A 21,066-nucleotide genomic window follows, 5' to 3' on the forward strand; every position below is an offset into this window, starting at 1 on the left:
AACATGATAAGATTTAGCTCTATCAGTTATAGTTGCTTTTACCCTCAGAGGATGTAAACCAGAGATAAAAATAACCCCTACTTTGGTTACGCTAAGACTTGACAGACTAGTGAAGGTGAAGGTAGTGAAAACTTAAGTCCCCAACAAGAGAGAGACCAACAGAAGAGATAGCAAGGAGCTGTGATTTTGACCAGAGGAAGTGATAACTATATTTTAGATTTTTAGGCAAATATACAGTGTCATTAAAAAAAGAAAAGAAGTCTTGAGCAAAGTGTTAATTCAGTACCAAAGGGGACAGGAGGGATCTAGTAAAACAAACTCCTCTACTAGCCATTAATGTTTGTTGAATGACATAGGTCTAAGTTAATTTTAGAGAGTTTACTTGTTTTTATTTTACTTTATTTCTGTCTATAGGTATAATTTTGATTCTTGGAGAGAATTTTCTTATTTAGATGAAGAAGAAAAAGAAAAAGCAGAATGGTATGTATATGAATCATTAACAAAGGAAGCTGCCTGACCAGGCGGTGGCGCAGTGGATAGAGCGTCGGACTGGGATGCGGAGGACCCAGGTTCGAGATCCCGAGATCACCAGCTCGAGTGCGGGCTCATCTGGTTTGAGCAAAAGCTCACCAGCTTGGACCTAAGGTCACTGGCTTGATCAGGGGGTTACTGAGTCTGCTGAAGGCCCATGGTCAAGGCACATATGAGAAAGCAATCAATGAACAACTAAGGTGTCGCAACAAGAAACTGATGATTGATGCTTCTCATCTCTCTCCGTTCCTGTCTGTCTGTCCCTATCTATCCCTCTCTCTGACTCTCTGTCTCTGTAAAAACAAACAAACAAACAAAAAACCAAAGGAAGCTACTTATTTGGCTTTTTGGTATTTGTGATGATGTAAAAATATACTATACATATTTTCTTTTATATTTCCTCTTTGTGTGTTCTTTTAAAGTCACTTTTTGTTTGTTTTTTAGCAAGCGAGAGAGAGGAAGGAAGAGAGGTGAAAAGCATCAGCTCATAATTGTGGCACCTCAGTTCATTGATTACTTTCTCATTCATGCCTTAACCAAGGGGTTCCGGCAGGGTCAGTGACCCCTAGCTCAAACCAGCAACCTTTGGGCTCACTCCAGCAATCATGGGGTCATGTCTATAATCTGGCGCTCAAGCTTAATGAGCCCATGCTCAAGCCAATGAACTTGGGGTTTCAAACCTGGGTCCTCAGTGTCCTACATTGATGCTCTATGTGCTGTACCACCACCTGGTCAGGCTAAATGAGTTTTTGATATTTTGAAAACCCCCTTCCTCTCACAAGTTAAGCTAGTTGTGGCTAGATCAGTAGTCAGTTGAGAATATTTAAGCCTGACCAGTCAGTGGCACAGTGGATAGAGCGTCGGACTGAAATGCAGAGGACCCAGGTTCAAAACCCCAAGGTCACTGGCTTGAACGTGGTCTCATCCGGCTTGAGTGTAGGGTCGTTGGCTTAAGCCCAAAGGTCGCTGGCTTGAGCCCAAGGTTGCTGGCTTAAGCATGGGGTCACTAGCTCTGCTGTAGCTCTCCCCCACATCCAGGCACATATGAAAAATCAATAAATGAACAACTAAGATTCCACAATGAAAAATTAATGCTTCTCATCTCCCTTCCTGTTTGTCCCTATCTGTCCCTCTCTTTGTCTCTCTCTCTGTCTCAATGTCTCTCTCTCTCTCTCTCTCTCTCTCTCTCTCTCACACACACACACACACACACACACACGATATATTTAAGAAAATGCCAAGGAATAGAATTATCCAAAAAGGTCAACTTAGCAAATTCTTTTTCCTGCTTGCTTATGCTTTATTGTAGTTCTTTTCCCCAGGGAAATTCACTTGACATAAATATTCCAAAAATATTAACCAAAATTAATTATAAGTTGAATCACGCTTTGATGTTAATAGTGATACAGCATTATAACCTTATTAGACATTATTTACATATAAACATATATTACATTTTTAGTCATATCTATAAGCAGTATTTTTTTTCAATATATTGTATTTTATAGTCGTGATGAGAGGAGATGGATTGAAAAGCAGAATAGAGCAACCAGGGCACAAAGAAAAAAAGAGGAAATGAACAGAATAAGAACACTAGTAGGTAAGTAGAGTTGATTTTTTTTAAGTTCTTTAATTAAAAGTTAGACATTCAAAAAATTAACTTTTGTTCTGGTAGACAATGCATATAGCTGTGATCCAAGAATAAAAAAATTTAAGGAAGAAGAAAAGGCCAAGAAAGAAGCAGAAAAGAAAGCGAAAGCAGAAGCCAAACGGAAGGAGCAAGAAGCGAAAGAAAAAGTAAGATGATATTTTATGAAGTTGGACTTTATACTTAATTTTCAGATCTAGATAAAAAACTATAATCTGCAAGCAGAGAATTAGGTGCTACTATGAGTGAATCATAACAAGTTGGTACAGTTGATAGTTAGAAGGGTCTTCCTTATCAGCAAATTTTTGAGCAAAAACATGATGTCATATAAGTTTTTTAAATACCATGCTTATTTCCAGTGTCTGTTTTACATTTCAAGTGTTTCTAGAACTTTACCAGCTGCTTTTCCAGTTCAACCTTCAGTCTTCATTAAATTGATGGATTACCTTTTTTCTAATTTAAAGATTGAATTTTTTAATAAGATTATAGAGCATTTTGAAATTCTTATTATTAAAATGATTTTATTTTCCATTTTAAAGCAAAGACAAGCTGAATTAGAAGCTGCTCGATTAGCAAAAGAGAAAGAAGAAGAGGAAGTTAGACAACAAGCATTATTGGCAAAGAAGGAAAAAGATATCCAGAAAAAAGCCATAAAAAAGGAAAGGCAAAAACTTCGAAACTCATGCAAGGTGTGTCCGACTGACTGAACAAACTAAATATAAATAACAAGTTGCCGATAAACTTTAAAATATTTTAGATCAAAATGTAAATGTTTTTAAGTTCACTTTTTAAAAATTTCAGTATGTGCCTGGCCAGGCGGTGGCCCAGTGGATAGAGCGTGGGGCTGGGGCCCAGAGGACCCAGGTTTGAAACCTCAAGGTCGCTGGCTTGAGCAAGGGGTCACTGTAGACCCTCCCCCCGCCCCATCAAGGCACATATGAGAAAGCGTTCAATGAACAACTAAGGTGCTGCAGTGAAGAATTGATGCTCCTCATCTCTCCCTTCTCATCTCTCTCCCTTTCTGTCTCTCTCTCTCTGTCACAAAATAATAGTAATTTTAGTATGCAACTCTGATTTTTTTTTTATATAACCGTCATGTCATTTTCAAAGTTAAAAAACGTATTTAACATTTTAATATTTGGTCTATATTCTTGTCTCCTTATCTCCGTAATGTCTTTCAGAATTGATTTATTCAGATATAAGTAAGATCATTAGGAAGGTTTCAGTTGTGCATGTCCTGTGTCTGTAACAGGGTCGCTGTCACCACCATCCCTCCCCTCCCCCGCTGCCATCCATTTGTTGGAAAAAGCAGATCATTTGCTCTGAGAAGGTGCCACAATTTGGTTTTGATGGTTGTTTCCTTAATGGTGTAAAACTAATTCTTATCTTAGAAAAATCTCTTTTTATCAGTTAAACTTTGGTGTTTTTAAGGATTTAAAAGCTTTTATTTTTACCAAAATAAAGGGATATAATTTGGGTGAGTACTGGTAGTTTACATTCAAATATAATTTTCACTAAAAGAAACCCAAAAGTTTTCTAATGTAGTTTTGTCCAAGAGAGGATCTGACATTTTCAGGTGGGGGTAGTGTCAGACTAGCATTGTTCCATGTCAGGAAATTTGGAGCGTCGTCCTCAGATTGCATCCAGAGCAGGTTCTGAGAGGATGCAGTCTGTCGTGGTGGGAAAGAGCAGTGGCCAGGCACCCCGCCTGGGTTTGAGGTCGCTCCACCTGCCGTCAGTGGCTTCAGGAGGACGCCTCAAGACGCCTCTGACACCTTTGTTTAGAGAGAGAGTTGTGAAGATTAAATGAGATCATATACATGTCTTGCTTGGCATGTTTGATATATGAAAATTAATAAAAAATTTGAAAAGGCCAATTAAAAGCTTGACTAGTTCTTAGAGATGGTGCATAAATGAGGTAACGTCCTGGCATTTGGTAGCGTTTTATTGCCCCTTTCCAGTGTAAGTTCACTTACTCATTTATCAAATATCTGACGAGCACTTACAATGTGCCAAGCATTTATAACTGATATGATATGGATGATGATGACACAGCCTTGAAGGAATGTGTTGATCAGTGATGAGAATGACAAACAGCTGTGAGTGGGGGTCAGAGCTAGGGGCAGCTCAGGTCAGGAGCAGCCAGGTCCCGAAGGGCAGTATGTATGTCTTGCTAGTTTAATCTGATCCTGAGTTGATTTTGGTCAGGATGCCAACTAGAGTTAGAGAAATCAATTCAGAGTCTTTGCCATAATCCAAGTGAGAGCCCTGTAGCATGAACTGAGGTAGCGGTGGTGAGAGTAGAAAAAAGGTAGATGAAATTAACCCGCATTTAGGAGGCAGAACAGGCTGCTTCCTGTTGGAGGCGGGAGAGGAGTGAGAGTTGATAAATGTCCTGGTCTCTTTTGCATGGAATACTGGATGCATGATGGTATAATTAAATAAAATAGAAAACAGAGGAGGAAAAAGCTGGGTGAAATGATGATTTCAGCTTGACTAGGTGGTGGCGCAGTGGATAGAGCATTGGACTGGGATGTGGAGGACCCAGGTTCGAGACCCCAAGGTCACCAGCTTGAGCATGGGCTTATCTGGTTTGAGCAATGCTCACCAGCTTGGACCCAAGGTCGCTGGCTCTAGCAAGGGGTTACTCAGTCTGCTGAAGGCCCACAGTCAAGGCACATATGAGAAAGCAATCAATGAACAACTAAGGTGCCCCAGCAAAAAATTGATGATTGATGCTTCTAATCTCTCTGTTCCTGTCTGTCTGTCCCTATCTATCCCTCTGACTCTCGCTCTGTCTCTGTAAAATAAATAAATAAAAATTTAAAAAATTAAAAAAAATAAATGATTTCAATCTCAGGCATGTTGAGCGCAGTGAGACACTCATGAGGATAAGTGATGGGGCGTGCAAGTGGTGTTCAAGGGTGGGGTCCTCCTCATCTCAGTGGCACTGGAACCTTGTGAGTAGATGAGACTGCCCGGGGAGAGGGAGAGTGAGGAGGGCGGAGGATGGAGGATGGCAATCACCAATTCTGAAACCTCTGATAGAGTAATACAAGCCTGCGAAGCAGTGACCCAGACAGGTAGGAAGAAAATCAGTAGTGCTTTGGGAAGCCAAGGGAAGTATCAGCAGTGAAAGGCACATTGGAACTGTAGTGAGAGCCACCTTGCATGGATTAAGGAATCAAAGTGAGGGACGGAGACATATGTCAGCAGCCTGTGAAACACTTTTCAGTTATTGCACATCCAGGTACATCAGGGTGTTGTTCTATTCTAAACATTACCTTTAGTGAATAGAATTTTTCTATTACTTCCTATTTCTTAACCACATGATGTTTTCCTTTCATTTCAGTAAATTAAAAAATTCTAGGAAATTTTATAGTTTGGTGTACACTAGAACTTGATTTATAAGTGGTTCTCAGAAGAATGGTTCTGACATGTAATATCCAGAGGTCTCCACACCATTACGTTTGTCTTGCTCTCCCACCCACTTGTTGCCCTTGTATTGCTAGCAGGTCAGGGCGAGTCCCAGGAGGTACCCTGCAAGTAAGTGTGGTTGTTGGTCAGAAGGCTGTATGTTCAGCCCAAGAACCTCTCGAGAACTTCATGTTTTGTAATTGTGTTTGTATTTTTGAATATCAGATATAAGACGAAAATGTTTGTGTTTGGGCCCTGGCCGGTTGGCTCAGCGGTAGAGCGTCAGCCTGGAGTATGGAAGTCAGGTTCAATTCCCAGCCAGGGCACACAGGAGACGCCCATCTGCTTCTCCCCCCTTCCCCCTCTCCTTCCTCTCTCTCTCTTCCCCTCCCGCAGCCAAGGCTCCACTGGAGCACAGTTGGCCCAGGTGCTGAGGATGGCTCTGTGGCCTCTGCCTCAGGCGCTAGAATGACACCTGTTACAACGGAGCAACACCCCAGATGGGCAGAGCATCGCCCCCTGGTGGGCATGCCAGGTGGATCCCGGTCGGATGCATGTGGAACTGACTGCCTCCCCACTTCTAACTGCAGAAAAATACAAAAAAGAAAAAAACGATGTTTCCGTTTGTGCTTTTAGATCTGGAATCACTTTTCTGATAATGAGGCAGAGCGGGTGAAAATGATGGAAGAAGTGGAAAAACTTTGTGATCACCTTGAATTAGCAAGGTAAAACTACATAACTAATATTGAAGTCCTCTCCTGGACTTAGGGTAAGGTTTCATCTCTTTTTTCCCCCTTAGTTTACAGTGCTTGAATGAAACACTCGCATCATCTATAAAAGAAGTAGCTAAGGCTGCTCTGGAAAAACAGGTAATATCACTACTACTTCTGCTTAGCATGACTTCTGCTTGTAGTATTGCTTTCACCTCAGTATTTCTCTGCCTAGCATATAATTTATTATGAGGGAAAGAGGGCATTTCCTCTTTGAATTCCCCACTCTGCTTTGTTAATTGGTTTAAATTGCATTTAATGTGCATGGTTTGATTTGTGCACATTGATGAAAGGGTTTTTGTTTTTTAATCAGTCTCAATTGTTTTTGGCTATCCCTTGAGCATTTTTTTAGGACAGTAATATTTAGAACAGTAATATTTAGAACCAAAAGATCTAGGGGGTCTTCGGGGTACGACACAGTTCCCTTCCTACAATAGTGACATAACCCGAATTTTGTTGTAAGTCAAAATATACGGAACACTTGCACTTTGAACAGTCCAAAATGGCATGGTAATCAGACTGTGGGGACGCCAGCTCACCCCTCCACCGCGTTACTGCACGTTCTACCGTGCACCATCAAACTAGTCCATAAGTACACTACCCACGTAAGCTGAAACACTCATGTCTCAATTGTCTTAAGTTTTTATGAGTAAGCATTGTAAACTCAAAACATTGTATGTCAAGATTGTCCTAACTCAAAGGCCCTCTGTATATTTGTTCTATCTAGTTGCTAGTCTACACCACCTTTTTTTTTTTTTAGAGAGACAGACAAGGACAGGAAGGGGAAGGGAGAGAGATGAGAAGCATCAACTCATAGTTGCGACACCTTAGTTGTTCATTGATTGCTTTCTAATATGTCCTTGACTGGGGGGCTCAAGCTGGCAACCCCATGCTCAAGCTGGAGATCTTGAAGCTTCAAGCCTGGGTCCTCAGTGTCCCAGGCTGACACTTTAGCCACTGCACCACCACCTGGTCAGGATATACTCTTTATTTCATAGAAGAGGAAACAAGTCCAGGAATTCAGTTCAGTGTGATAAGTGTTAGTACCTACCACATAGAGCACTGTTCCCGACCATTTGTAGAGATGCCTAATGCTGCTGCTGCCACAAAAGTTCAGGAGCCCTTAGGCTAAAAGGGAAGGCCAGAGGACCGGAAGATGGAGAGCCCACAGTGAAGACTAGTATAGACAAGAACTGCCAGGCCCAGGTCGGGGCTCAGGGAAGGCTCAGGGAAGGGTGTGAGCAGCTGAAAGGATGGACAGTGTGAAAGTGAAGGTCAGAGTAACAGCATGAACTGTAAGTACAGGTAGCAGTGGATAGTTAGGGGGAGATGTCGTTGGTTAGGAAATGTAGTGCCAGATTAAGCATGTTTTTAATACCATCGTGACTAGTTTCCGTTACTGGATGGAATGGGTTAACATTGCACTATTAATCTGGTGTTCGTAGGCAGGATGTAAGTGACTAGTTGTAACAATCTCACTGGAAGGTCTTGGACTGGGAGAATGATAGGAATGGTTGGGATTTGGTGCTTGGTTTGAGGGACTGAGTGAGGAAGTAAGTTCAAAATGACTCCAATTAGCAGCCCACAGAAGCAACAAGGGCAAGTTTTTTTACTTGTGTGTGTTTGACGATAGATTGTTAAGTGACAACGTAAAGGTTAGAACTTCGAGTTAAAACAGAGGCTACTTTGCCTGACCTGTGGTGGCACAGTGGATAAAGCATCAACCTGGAAACGCTGAAGTCGCCAGTTCAAAACCCCGGGCTCGCCTGATCAAGGCACATATGGGAGTTGATGCTTCCTGCTCCTCCCCTCTTCTCTCTTTCTCTCTCCTCTCTAAAAAGGATAAAAAATACAAAAACAAAATAGACCACTTTGCTATGCTGTTACCTTTTTGTAGAAAAATAATTTATCTGCTGAGTGTGGATATGAGCTTAGAGAGTTTTGAAATGGCCGTGTGGGTGAAAAACCCAGTGAGTGAAGACTTGACAAGAAGTGTCCAAGGCAAATAAGTCACATGGTATAAATACAGGGCAGGGCAGGTGGAGGGTGGTCTTGGTTTTTTGGTTTTTTTTTTTTTTAAATTTACTCATTTGAGAGAAGGGGGGAGGAGCAGGAAGAATCATCTCGACCTGGCAAGCCCGGGGTTTTGAACTGGTGACCTCAGCATTCCAGGTCAATGCTCTATCCACTGCGCCACCACAGGTCAGGCAGTCTTGGTTTCTTAAGCAGAGCGTTGCAGCCTGGAAGTCTGGGGGATGAAAAGCCATAGTAAAAAGCTGATACCAGTCTGGGGGTTGCCCTGGGTCATTATGCAGGTAGTACTAGGAGTTGAGAGCCACAAACCCAATCAGAGATTATAGAGTAGCAAGGTGCTTTATGTCCCTGGCTTACCTATTATATTTGTGTAGATAGAAGAAATAAATGAGCAAATTAGAAAAGAGAAAGAGGAAGCTGAGGCTCGGATGCGGCAAGCATCTAAGAATGCAGAGAAGTCAACTGGTGGAGGTGGAAACGGCAGTAAAAACTGGTCAGAAGATGACTTGCAATTACTTATTAAAGCTGTGAACCTCTTCCCCGCTGGAACCAATTCAAGGTACTGATTTTAATTAAATTTCTCTTCAACACAGACTAGAGCCTGGGGATAATGTAGACAAGCATCCAAGTAATAGCATTGGTTATAGTAGGAACTTCCAGAGATTGAAGTCTAGACAGACTGCCCTCCACAAAATTTTGTACCACAGTGGGAAGTGTAGAATGCATTTTGAACCTATATTCCTACCAGCTTACACTCACACATACACACAGAGCAGGACATTTCATCAGTTTTTCAGAAAATTAAAAATCTGAGACAAACCTTGACTATTATGTTGGCTTAACCCATCATGGCCTACATTAGAGTCTAGCTTGTGTTCAGTCTTAGTTCTGTCTGCATGCCACCCTAAACCCTAGCTCTATTGTTCAGTTCTGAGTTTAGAATTTAAAGAAACCGTAGCAATCAGATTTCCTCATTCTGTGTATCAGTCAACTGAAGCTGTTTTCAGAGTCACTTATCTCCTTATGTATGTGTCCAAATGGTGGATACACAAATGTGTGGTTTTATTTCCGTTGATTTGTACACAGAAATCATAAGGTTTTGTACAAACTTGAAACCACGATTATATACAGAATTGATTTAAACATATGAAAAGCAAAAACTATAGTCTAGACAACAGTAATAATTAGACCACCAGCTTAGAGATAGTTCCATAGATACTTCAGCTAACCCTTCTGCATTAAAATTGTAAGGGTCATTTTGGTTTTTGATTTGGAAGTTTTTCCCTTAATTGTCATATTGATTGCTCTAGATGGGAAGTCATTGCTAATTACATGAACATACATTCTTCTTCTGGAGTCAAGAGAACTGCCAAAGACGTCATCGGCAAAGCAAAGAGTCTTCAAAAACTTGGTGAGTTCCTTTTGCCAAATTGGTTTCTTTGCTACCTTAAGTATTTTAAAATAATAAAAAGCTAAATGGGGTGATCTGTAATATTTAAATTTCTCATTCCTCAGACCCTCATCAAAAAGATGATATAAACAAAAAGGCTTTTGATAAATTTAAAAAAGAACATGGAGCGGTGCCTCAAGCAGACAGTGCGACACCCTCAGAGCGGTTTGAAGGTAATGATTGTTTTCTGTGAAGTAGAAACCACCAGCCACGTGTGCACTATGAGGAGACAAAGACCCTAGGCCTGTGTTCAGTTCAGAAGGACTGGGAAATAGCGTTAGCAGACTGGAAGACATAAAGCAAGCTTTTTCAGAAGTCATTGATTTACTTAACACCAGTGAGAACTAAAGTTCTTCCACGATAGGGAGATAGGGAGAGAGATGAGAAGCATCAATTCTTCATTGTGACACCTTAGTTGTTCATTGATTGCTTTCTCATATGTGCCTTGACTGGGGGGCTACAGCAGAATGAGGGACCCCTTGCTTAAGCCAGTGACTTTGAGCTCAAGCCAGTGGCCCCACACTCAAGCTGGTGACCTGGGTTTTGAGCCTGGGTCCTCAGCATCCCAGGCCTGTGCTCTCTCCACTGTGCCACCACCTAGTCGAGCTTATCGGGTTGCTCTGGACTACAATTTCAAACTATAAATCATGACCCAGCCTCCCAAAGCTTCCTTCATAAGTGTCATGAAATCTTAATGGGTCATGAATAGAAAATGTCAAAGAGCATTACACCTATTTTGTATTGTTTGTGAAACTTGTGTTCATGCACTTAAGTGTTTTAGGATATGACATTTTTGTTGAGTTGCTGACGAAGTTTGAAAAAGTTCTTTCACTTCATGCATTTGTGAGCCACCGAGCCTTTCTCTCTTAAGCTAAACTAACCTTGGATATGCTTTCCAGATCATAGTTCCAAAACTACATTTTGGGATTAGCTAACAGTGTTGATTTTTATGTTAACCTGTCCCTGTCCTCTAATTTTCTCACTTCTCCTGTATTAATTACCCCAAAATTTCAGTTTGAAAATATTAAAAGACTTATAATGTTATATAAAGAGGAAAAATCATTTTGTGGTTGCAAAAACTAGGGGTGATTGGGGGGTATAGGCTGAGCATTAGATAGAAGTAACAAAGTGAAAGTTAGAACACCTGGAGGAGCAGTTCCTACAGGGTTTATGCTCCTGTTCCCACAAGTCACAAAACAGCATCCAGCATGCAGGTGTGAGTGCCTGTTCCCAGCCCTTTCTGAAGGGACTGGTGGCTGTGCAGGCGGCCAGGTCTTCTTCCTGTGAGGGCAGGAATGATGGGCATGACCTTCACCTCTTTGATGGGTTTGATGGACAGTCCCCACGCTATATAATCTAACCAGTAAACAGCAAGCTGGCACTTTGTTTATTTTTTTGTTGTTGTTGTATTTTTCTGAAGCTGGAAACGGGGAGAGACAAGTCAGACAGACTCCCGCATGTGCCCGACCAGGATCCACCCGGCACGCCCACCAGAGGGCGATGCTCTGCCCCTCCGGGGCGTCACTCTGTTGCGACCAGAACCACTCTAGCGCCTGGGGCAGAGGCCAAGGAGCCATCCCCAGCGCCCGGGCCATCTTTGCTCCAATGGAGCCTCGGCTGCGGGAGGGGAAGAGAGAGACAGAGAGGAAGGAGAGGGGGAGGGGTGGAGAAGCAGATGGGCGCTTCTCCTGTGTGCCCTGGCCGGCAATCGAACCCAGGACTTCTGTACGCCAGGCCGACGCTCTACCACTGAGCCAAGGGCTCAGGGCCAGGGCCCAAGCTGGCACCATTTTTGAAGTGATTTCTCAGGAATTTTACTACATGTTCCATGTATATTTTGGTGTTGTGAAGTAATTGGAGAACAGCAGAAAATAATTACATGTTATTTCCATCTTTAAGTTTTGCACCTTATGAGTAGGTGTGAGAGTATTGTTTAACTTGTCCCGGTGAATGTCTGTGTGTATGTGTTTAATGGGAAGTAACTTAGGTTTCTGAGCTTCCCTTTGTACCAGATCTCACAGGAAGCAATTCCAAATGGTAGTCAAGACTACTGGCAGGATAAGGGCTCCTGCACTTTTACTACCTGGCCTAAAATAGTTAAACTGCACGTATTCATCAACTGAGAATAACCCTGTCAGCTTTTAACCATTTAACATTTTCTCATGGAAGTGGGATGTGTAATCCTTATCCTTAGGAAGACATGTATATTTGTGTATGAGATGTTTTCTCAGAGTGAAAGGTTTACTTCAGTAGAGGTGCTTGGCTCAGCAGGTTTTTAATAGATGTGACAGTGCCTTACTAGAGCATGGAATCCAAGCTCATCGTGCCTCTCCAGCACTGACACTTTGGGCACTTGACTCAGTTTTGCTAGATGTTTCTTCCAGTGGAAAATGAGAATGATTTCTAGAATCTCCTCGGCCAAAAAGTTTTATAACTGTGAGGTAGCTCTTGTAACTATCCTGTAAAGAACTAGATTTAGCAGAAATCTTAAATAACTTGTGATTGCATTTTTTACCTTAATAGCCCAGCTATATAATTTAAATCTGATTTTTAAAACTCTGGTGAGTAGAGTGTTAGGTTGTGAGAGACCAGCAATATAAGGACACACTGCCTTTGAGCTACTGTTCTGGGACGTGAGCTGTCTAAAGCTTTTCTCCCTCTCATTAATATTGAAGAGGTTCATGTGCCCATCTCTGGACGTTTGTTTAAAGTTACAGCATCACAGATCTGAATGGGCACTTACCAAATACCTGTGCACCAAGACTCACTGGGAAGGTATTGGAAGGCATTTATCTTTAGGATTTTCAGATACAATTTTTTCTCCAACAGGTCCGTGCACAGACTTCACCCCTTGGACAACAGAAGAACAGAAGCTTTTGGAACAAGCCCTGAAAACCTACCCAGTGAACACACCTGAGCGATGGGAGAAGATCGCAGCGGCGGTGCCCGGCAGGACGAGGAAGGACTGCATGAAGCGATACAAGGTTACAGGTTTCTGCTCATTTTAATACCACAGTAGTCATGGGCCCAAAATTTTAAAAATTGACCAATCTTAGAAACTTTCAGAGCTTGACAGTTACTAAAATCAATCTTTTCAGAAGTGTCTTTAATTATAGATTTATCCAATTTGAATGTTTTACGTATTTATACCAAACATTAGAAACATCTGCCAATTCTAAATAGCACCTTTCTCCCCCCAGGAACTTGTCGAGATGGTAAAAGCAAAGAAAGCCGCTCAGGAGCAGGTGCTGAATGCAAGCAGAGCCAGGAAGTGATTTGGGATGGTCTTTGTTATGTGTGCGTTTTTATAATAAAACTGAAAATACTTTACACGTGTTCATTGTCGACACTATACTTACGGTGATATCGTAATTTCTCAGAGATCTATTATTCACTGCGGTAGTCATACCCTTTGCAAATTTGACACAGTATTTCATTCAGATTTCCAAATATACATGTTCTTTATTTTCTTTGGGGTGGATGGCTTAAAATTTGCCAGTCTGTTTTATAAATATATATGTTCAAAATATTTAGATTAAGAGAATTTTAATCACGAAGCCAGCACATGTCACTGCGAATCTTGTTATAATCTGGTAGTTGCTCAATGGGACCTAAGGATTAAAAGAAAGTTAAAACTGATGAAAAAGGAAAGTACTTAGCCAGCTTTCTGCACAGGAGAAAAGTGGCCAGGCTTACCAACAGCAGCAATGGCTGGACTCTTATCATAGATATATTTGGTACACACTTCTCGAATTGTCTCAGCGTTCACAGCCTGGAATTAAGAAGATACTAGCATTCAGAGCTTTTTGTAGTAAAGACAAACTGTACACCTGGAATGACACGTATTTTTAGCTTTTGTAACAATATTTTTACACAAGACCCAATAATATTTAAGAACTGCTTACATCCACTCTTGCTTCCAGCTCAGGGATGGGAATTCTTCTATTATAGCATAACATTTGCCTACCAATATCTTCACAAATTGGGGTGGAACCTGTTGGAAGAGAAAGAAAAGCCAAGCACTGGAATGTAGACCAACCATGTGAAAAGAGAACATTTGTTTTCTTTCTTACCGTCAAGTTGCAACAACATGTTTGTTTTCAAAAGGTTTTTGGCCCGTGCAACTTCACTTTCAGTAACACTTGTACAGAGTCGTATCCTAAAAACCAATTAGAAAAATTAAAATGTCAGGTAGTTTGAACATGTTTTGTGTTAATGCCAAAGAAAGACTGTATTCTATGTTACACCACAGCCTGGTTTCAACGTACAAAAAACTTGAAATTACTAATGACACCAATAACTAAACAAAAGCTAATCTATTACTGATTATTTTCCTGGTAGGATTAGCTTCTGAAAAAGGAGATGACTGACAGAAGTTCAAGACAATATAAAAATAGCCTAACCACATTTGAGAAACGCTATACTCATTTTGAGAGTTCATTAATCCCCATCTACTAGGCTCAGATACACAGCTGAGTTTAACTTAAACCTGATAATTAATACACCAGTCAACTAGATTTAGAAATGTAACCATTTAAAAATGGTGGAAGAAAGGAAATGGTGAACGAAAGTTTTCCAAGAAGCTGACGGCCTTTATGCCTCTGTCTCAAGGTACTAGTTTTGTTTGTTTATTTATTTATTTATTTATTTATTTATTTATTTATTTATTTACAGGGACAGAGAGAGAGTCAGATAGAGGGATAGATAGGGAGAGACAGACAGGAACGGAGAGAGATGAGAAGCATCAGTCATCAGTTTTTCGTTGCGACACCGTAGTTGTTCATTGATTGCCCTCTCATATGTGCCATGACCGCGGGCCTTCAGCAGACTGAGCAACCCCCTGTTCGAGCCAGTGACCTTGGGTCCATGCTAGTGAGCTTTTTGCTCAAGCCAGATGAGCCCGCACTCAAGCTGGCAACCCCGGGGTCTCGAACCTGGGTCCTTCCGCATCCCAGTCCGACGCTCTATCCACTGCGCCACCGCCTGGTCAGGCTCAAGGTACTAGTTTTGACTACAAACATTACATTTTTCTTTCAGCAGCGGCAACTTCAGATTCATTTTCATAACACTGCCTTTCCAAGCCAGATCACTTAGATGTTTTCGAATTCTAGTTGGCATTTAAGCATTTTAAACTTTTAGGATCTCCTTTCTAAAGTAATCTTAAAGAATTTTCTCTAGTATGGAATCAATTCAACTTCACATGAGACTTAGAGGAAAACATCTGTGATCTTTAAACACATGGCTGCTACTCGTCCTGTTCTTTTGATTAAATATTAATAACATCACCATCAGAAATAATCACCATCAACAGTGTAACAGGAAACTTGTCAAATACGTGCATTTCGGACAGGATGTATTTTCTCACCATTCTTTCTGTACGACATGTAGCATGTCCGCAACAGTGGCTGGCTCACAAACCATGTAGATGCCCCACAGTCCGGTGTCCGTGTAGGACGTGTTGAAAGACTGGAAGCTATGGCACAGGTTGCTGTGACAGGTGAGCTGGGCCAGCTGGCTAGATAAGTTCTGTAAGGAGAAAAAACTGTCCAAGAGAGCTGGAGGTGTATGTCCAAATTATCAGAAAGAAGAGGGGGCTATGAGGCAAACAATGAGTCCCTTAACAGACCGAGTTTCTGTTTTACCCATCGATGTCTTTCTGAATAATAAATTTAAAATTCAGTGAGGCTAAGAGATATCTCACCAGTCCAATGCCTCCCCAGAGAAATTCGTAATGGAAAAAGCAATGAATCCCTATAATTAACACAGCTGCAGCCACTTCGAAAAAATTCATTATTGCTATGAACCCAATAGGTGGGGCTTTTGGCTATGTATGCTTAAAGACTTGAAATTATGTTGCATGTGAAACCTAAGATATGAAAAGTATTTAGTTGAAATCCTGAGTACGAATGTATACTTTGTATTTAAGTAAAGAACAGTAAAATGAGTTCTCTTTATCCAAATTACCTAACAAATACATTACTATGTTTGCTTTATCATTTTTTTAACATTTTAAAATTTTTTTTCAACTATTTGAGAGTACACTGCAAGTTTGATGCTTTCTACCTCTAAAATACCTTTTAGTGTAATGCTGAAAAACAAGGAAATTAACCTTACCAACAATTACTAAAATTAGATTTAACATTGATATAATACTGTTAACAAATTCTTCAATCCTTTTTCAAATTCTGCCAGTGATCCCACTAATAAACTTTATGGCAAAAGAAAAATATTTTTTTTTGGCCCAGGATATAATCAGGATCAGTTTATATTTTAAAAGTCAAAATTTATAGTACAGAGTCTCATCTTGTCATTATTATAGAAAAACACAAAATCACTTACCATTCCTGGCAGAGCATTGGCCTGGCAGGAGGAAGTCCCAGGTTTGATTCCCGGCCAGGGCACACAGGAGAAGTGTCCATCGGCTTCTCCACCCCTCCCCCTCTCCTTCCTCTCTGTCTCTCTCTTCCCCTCCCGCAGCCAAGGCTCCATTGGAGCAGAGTTAGCCCGGGCGCTGGGGATGTCTCCATGGCCTCTGCCTCAGGTGCTAGAATGCAGAATGGCTCCACAACAGCCCAGATGGGCAGAGCATCGCCCCCTAGTGGTCTTGCTGGGTGGATCCTGGTCAGGCACAAGCAGGACTGCCTCCCCGCTTCTCACTTCAGAAAAAATACTTAAAAAAATTATATATATATATCACTTACCATTCCTCCCCCAAAAGAGCGATCCCAGTTGCCAATCAGAGTGTTCGCAACCATGAGACAGATGGTGTCTGGATGTGCCCAACCAACAGCCTCGACAGCTACCGCAAGGTGTGCCAAAGGCATCTTGTCATCTCGCACTCGGATCTGGTTAAGATTGAAAAACAAAACTAGGATTACCACTATAACATGCTCACCTGTAAAGAATCACGTTCACCAGTCTCATTAATTGCAAAGTTATCAAGCTCACCGTAATTCTTATTTTGTTTTGTTTGACTATGCCTCATTACATTGTCTAGTCTAATTTAGAAGCATGTCCTGAGTTAGGGAAAGAGACTTACCTAAAGGTCTCTAACTGAACTACTACAGATAGAGCCACAGGTGGTTGAGGAATGCATTATTTCACTGGTAGAAATCAATCGCTTGTGTTTGTTGATCTGAATATTTTTAAATCTAAATTGAAGCTAATACTGACGGAAGAGGCGTATTTTTGTACTGCCAATGCTATAGTTCTGTGTAACTGCCAGCATCAGGCCTCCTTCCAGACACTCTTGAGCACCATTCCTAATGTGGCAAACTAAGATTAACAAGGCTTCTAGCTACAGCTGGCAAGCAGCAGATTCTCTGCAAGTTCTGGCTCTAATGGGTAGAAGAGAGAACTTAACCAAGAGTAAACCTTACGTGTAAGTCAAAATTTGTGGTGGTTTTAAAATAAAAGATGATTTTGGCCCTGGACAGGTGGCTCAGTGGATAAAGTATTGAGCTGGTGTGTCAGAGGTCACAGGTTAAACCTCTGGTCAAGGCACACATGAGAAGCAATCAATGAATACACAACTGAACAGAACAAATTGAAACAATGATGCTTGTCTCTCCTTTACCTCTTTTCCTCTCTAATCAACGAGACAAAAATAATAAAAGATTACTTATATACCATACAATAAATAATGGGCATAGTGCCAAAGAAAAGGAACAAAAACACCAAATTATAACATTGCTCTTAAAGCCTCCTCTTCTGCCTGGCCTGTGGTGGCGCAGTGGATCAAGCGTTGACCTGGAATGCTGAGGTCACCAGTTCAAACCCCTGGGCTTGCCTGGTCAAGGCACATATGGGAGTTGATGCTTCCTGCTCCTCCCCCTTCTCTCTCTCTCTCTTCTCTAAAATGAATAAAAATAATTTTTAAAACTTAAAAAAATGTAATAAAACCTTGTCTCCTTAGGAAAAACAGCTGATTAAATAACAGAATTGCAAGAAATGTAAACAAATGAGGCCATCCTCTTCCCTTTAAGTTTAAGCCTTTGGCTTCTTCCATTTTACTCCCGTTAGAAACGTGCACATTTTGTATGCTCATTCATAAACGTAACACAGGAAACTCAAATGGCTAATACTATTAGCTCAGGAGGCTGCCCTACCTCACTTCCTGTGAATTTGCAGGGAGGCAAAGCAGGTATTTCTCCTTTGTGTGTGGACAAAGAGCCACCAAAATGAAACTTGGCTAACTCCAGCAGTTCATCATGGGAAACTCCTAAATCAAAGGAAAAGATTTCAGACACCTAGTAGCAGTACAAAGTAAAGCACCCAGCTGCCAATGCTCGGTTAAGAAGCTCACAGTGATGTGAGCTACACGTGCACTCAGTAAAACCCTTTACGAGCAGCTCACAGAGCATGCTTTTTTCCTTGGGGGTATTGTAAGGTTTTTGGTTGCACAACTTTGTTATTCTGTATAGTTGACAATTTCATCAACATAACAGTACATTCACAGGAAAAGAAGGTAAAACAGCTTGAAAATACTACATTCCGTACCAAATCATTTTATATTGTCAGTAGAAGTCCTAGAATGCAAATAAGCAATTAAAAAGTCACCCCTGGCCCTGGCCAGTTTGCTCAGTGGATAGAGCATTGGCCCAGCGTATGGACCTCAGGGTTTGATTTCCAGTCAGGGCACACCAAAGAAGCAACCATCTGCTTTTCTCCCCCTACCTGTCCCCCTCTTGCAGCCAGTGGCTTGTCTGGTTCGAGCATTGGCCCCAGGCACTGAGCACATCAGCCTCAGGCACTTAAAAAATAGCTCCATACTCAAGCATTGGCCTAAGATAAAGGTTGCCAGTGGATCCTGGTTGGGCATATGCAGGAATCTATCTCCCCTCCACTCAAAAATAAAAAGTCACTTTTCAAATTTATTAACATGGAGAATATAAATAAGAGCTTTAACACTTAATGCTGGATTCACAGTGTTGGGCAAATAAGTTTGTAAAATCTGTATTTTCTGGTTTTGCTCACTTTTATTGTTAAAAATGGCCACTGCTCATGTGATGATGGTACCATGTGATAGTGCTGATTGCCTTTCTGCTTGGGAAGAGGCTTGGTTATGCTAACATGTGCTGGAGGAGGGCTTTTGCACTGAAAAGTTTTAAAAGGAGCTAGGACTTTCTACAATGTAGAATCTACACGATTTAGGATTGTGCCCCGTATAGATAGCCAGCTAATTAATAAACTCCTCAAAAATTCATTTGGACTTGGTGTCTCTATGTAACCTGCAGATTTAAGTACAGTACTTTACAACATTTGGGGGCTCGTCTGGGATTCCAGTGTTCCACTTCACTGGATAGAGATACCTGGACCAGTTGGCCTCTCCAGAGGGTTCCCTGACCCCGCTGGATCTCTAGGAGGGGCGCCCCCTGAGACGTTCCTGGGCTCCAGTTTTCATGTGGGTCTCAGAAAACTCAGCAGACACCCCCGGTCCCTAAAATTTGACGATTCGGCAGAGAAATCGAGGAGTGTAAATTCTGACCTCTGGAGTACTTACAGGGTCTACAGATTACTCAGCAGGCTGTCCAAAAGACTGAGAGCTGATTCCAGCACAGCCAGGAAACCCGGTACATCCTTTCCAGCCTGGGGACTCAGTCCAGGTAAAGAAGTACACCACCCAAGGACTAACTCCCATGTGGATGGGTTCACATGCCATGATCCTGACCACTCCCACTGCTACCAAGGTAGAAGACATACCCGCCTAGGTCCACCATAGCCGGTTGAAGCCTGCAGCCCCAGCAGAGACACCCTCGTGAACAGTGGAGACTGACCCTGCCAACCCTTGTAAGCTGACCCTAAGAAGGACAACATGCCCTGCTCCAGCCACAAACCGAAGCTGGTTGGTCTACACACGACTAATGCCTGAAGAAACTCACCGAGGACCTCCTTTTAATTAGACTTTGGGGAGGGAGGGAAACTGAGGTCAAAGGAAAGCCAGAACAAGTCGTCTTAAGGGTTGATGCATGTACTGCTGTGAGTCATACAGAAGGGAGATATAAGTCCCTTTGCTAGAAGGAAAGCTACAAGGTAATTGAAAAATATATATGTGCTTATACTTAACCTATAAATACTAGTTACTTAAAGGAAGGACACCTCCAAAAGGAAGTATACTTTAAAAAATTGTATGGCTTTGATAATAAAAGGTAAAAGGTATGGAAATACTTTTAAAAGAAAAAGGAAGAAAGTAAGTTGTTATGAAAGCCAGTTATTTCTGAATAGATAAGAAAGTTCATAAAAATTAAGAGTTTATGTAAGTTGCAGAAGGTTTGAACAGGTTGTAAGAAGTTAATCAGTAGCATTTGTTTCTTCAGTAGACTGTATTACTGTTAATGAAAACATCGAGTCTACCTGTTAAATATATACAAAAGGCATCAGTGTTTCTGTTGCATGTTATAGGCTGATGTTCCTACTTACAGGGTCTGCAGATCACTGATCCTAGCCTTAACTTTAGGCCTCTGCCTACTCAACAGCCTCGTGCACCTCATTAAAATGAGTCAAGGATTTGACTCATGATATAAAACCAGTGGGGAATGTGATAAGGTGCCAAAGAACTGTAAAACTTAGTACTGGCAATGTCATTTAAAAGAGGAAAGGTCAGGCTTCTTGCCCCCTCCTTTCTGTGGAGAATGGAGGGAGAAGAATGCAGGAGCTTCCTGGCTTGCAAGGACAACTGGATCAGATTAAGTCATAATTTAACTACAGAGCAAGGGAGATAGAACTTAGATCTAAGAATCCCTTCACTTCTCTTTTCTTAAAAGCATTTAGAAAAGAATGTTTATGTATCTTAATTAAGAATTCCTACACTCTGATTCACCCTCCCATCCTAAAGTCATGAGAGTAACATACCTACTTCTCCAGTGGTCGGCAAACCGTGGCTCACGAGCCACATGTGGCTCTTTGGCCCCTTGAGTGTGGCTCTTCCACAAAATACATGTGGGTGCTACCTTGATAAGGAATGTACCTACCTATATAGTTTAAGTTTAAGAAATTTGGCTCTCAAAAGAAATTTCAATCGTTGTACTGTTGATATGTGGCTCTGTTGACTGAGTTTGCTGACCACTGCCCTAGACAAAGGGATCACAAGCCCCTCCTTACCCATCCCAACCAGTGTGTGATTTGGTCTATAAAATCAGCCACAGAATGGGAATGGTAGGGACTTTCTACATGATTTGGGATTGTGCCCTGTGTAGCTAGCCAGCTAATTAATAAAC

The 21,066-nt window shown here is 41.5% G+C and overlaps 2 protein-coding genes across 5 annotated transcripts in view; one reads left to right on the forward strand and one right to left on the reverse strand.

Moving 5' to 3' along the window:
• The window catches only part of DNAJC2 (DnaJ heat shock protein family (Hsp40) member C2), a 44,910-nt gene extending 31,695 nt beyond the window's left edge, over positions 1-13,215 (forward strand). For 2 of the 4 annotated variants that reach the window (XM_066353905.1, XM_066353908.1), the window contains exons 7-17: positions 415-480; positions 2,040-2,131; positions 2,207-2,328; positions 2,719-2,868; positions 6,233-6,321; positions 6,396-6,465; positions 8,775-8,959; positions 9,711-9,811; positions 9,916-10,023; positions 12,680-12,841; positions 13,051-13,215. In XM_066353905.1, the coding sequence (XP_066210002.1) occupies positions 415-480; positions 2,040-2,131; positions 2,207-2,328; positions 2,719-2,868; positions 6,233-6,321; positions 6,396-6,465; positions 8,775-8,959; positions 9,711-9,811; positions 9,916-10,023; positions 12,680-12,841; positions 13,051-13,214 (1,309 nt within the window). In that variant the 3' untranslated portion in view covers position 13,215. The remainder of the gene's footprint in view (positions 1-414; positions 481-2,039; positions 2,132-2,206; positions 2,329-2,718; positions 2,869-6,232; positions 6,322-6,395; positions 6,466-8,774; positions 8,960-9,710; positions 9,812-9,915; positions 10,024-12,679; positions 12,842-13,050) is intronic. The other 2 variants (XM_066353907.1, XM_066353906.1) reach the window with 2 other exon arrangements.
• A 77-nt stretch (positions 13,216-13,292) lies between these two features.
• The window catches only part of PMPCB (peptidase, mitochondrial processing subunit beta), a 30,278-nt gene continuing 22,504 nt past the window's right edge, over positions 13,293-21,066 (reverse strand). The window contains exons 7-13 of the mRNA XM_066353909.1: positions 17,959-18,071; positions 16,552-16,695; positions 15,216-15,376; positions 13,924-14,009; positions 13,756-13,844; positions 13,547-13,622; positions 13,293-13,461 (exon numbers count right to left, since the gene is read on the reverse strand). Of these exons, the coding sequence (XP_066210006.1) occupies positions 13,397-13,461; positions 13,547-13,622; positions 13,756-13,844; positions 13,924-14,009; positions 15,216-15,376; positions 16,552-16,695; positions 17,959-18,071 (734 nt within the window). The 3' untranslated portion in view covers positions 13,293-13,396. The remainder of the gene's footprint in view (positions 13,462-13,546; positions 13,623-13,755; positions 13,845-13,923; positions 14,010-15,215; positions 15,377-16,551; positions 16,696-17,958; positions 18,072-21,066) is intronic.

The sequence above is a fragment of the Saccopteryx leptura genome, chromosome 12, assembly GCF_036850995.1.
Source record: "Saccopteryx leptura isolate mSacLep1 chromosome 12, mSacLep1_pri_phased_curated, whole genome shotgun sequence".
Lineage (NCBI taxonomy): Eukaryota > Metazoa > Chordata > Mammalia > Chiroptera > Emballonuridae > Saccopteryx > Saccopteryx leptura.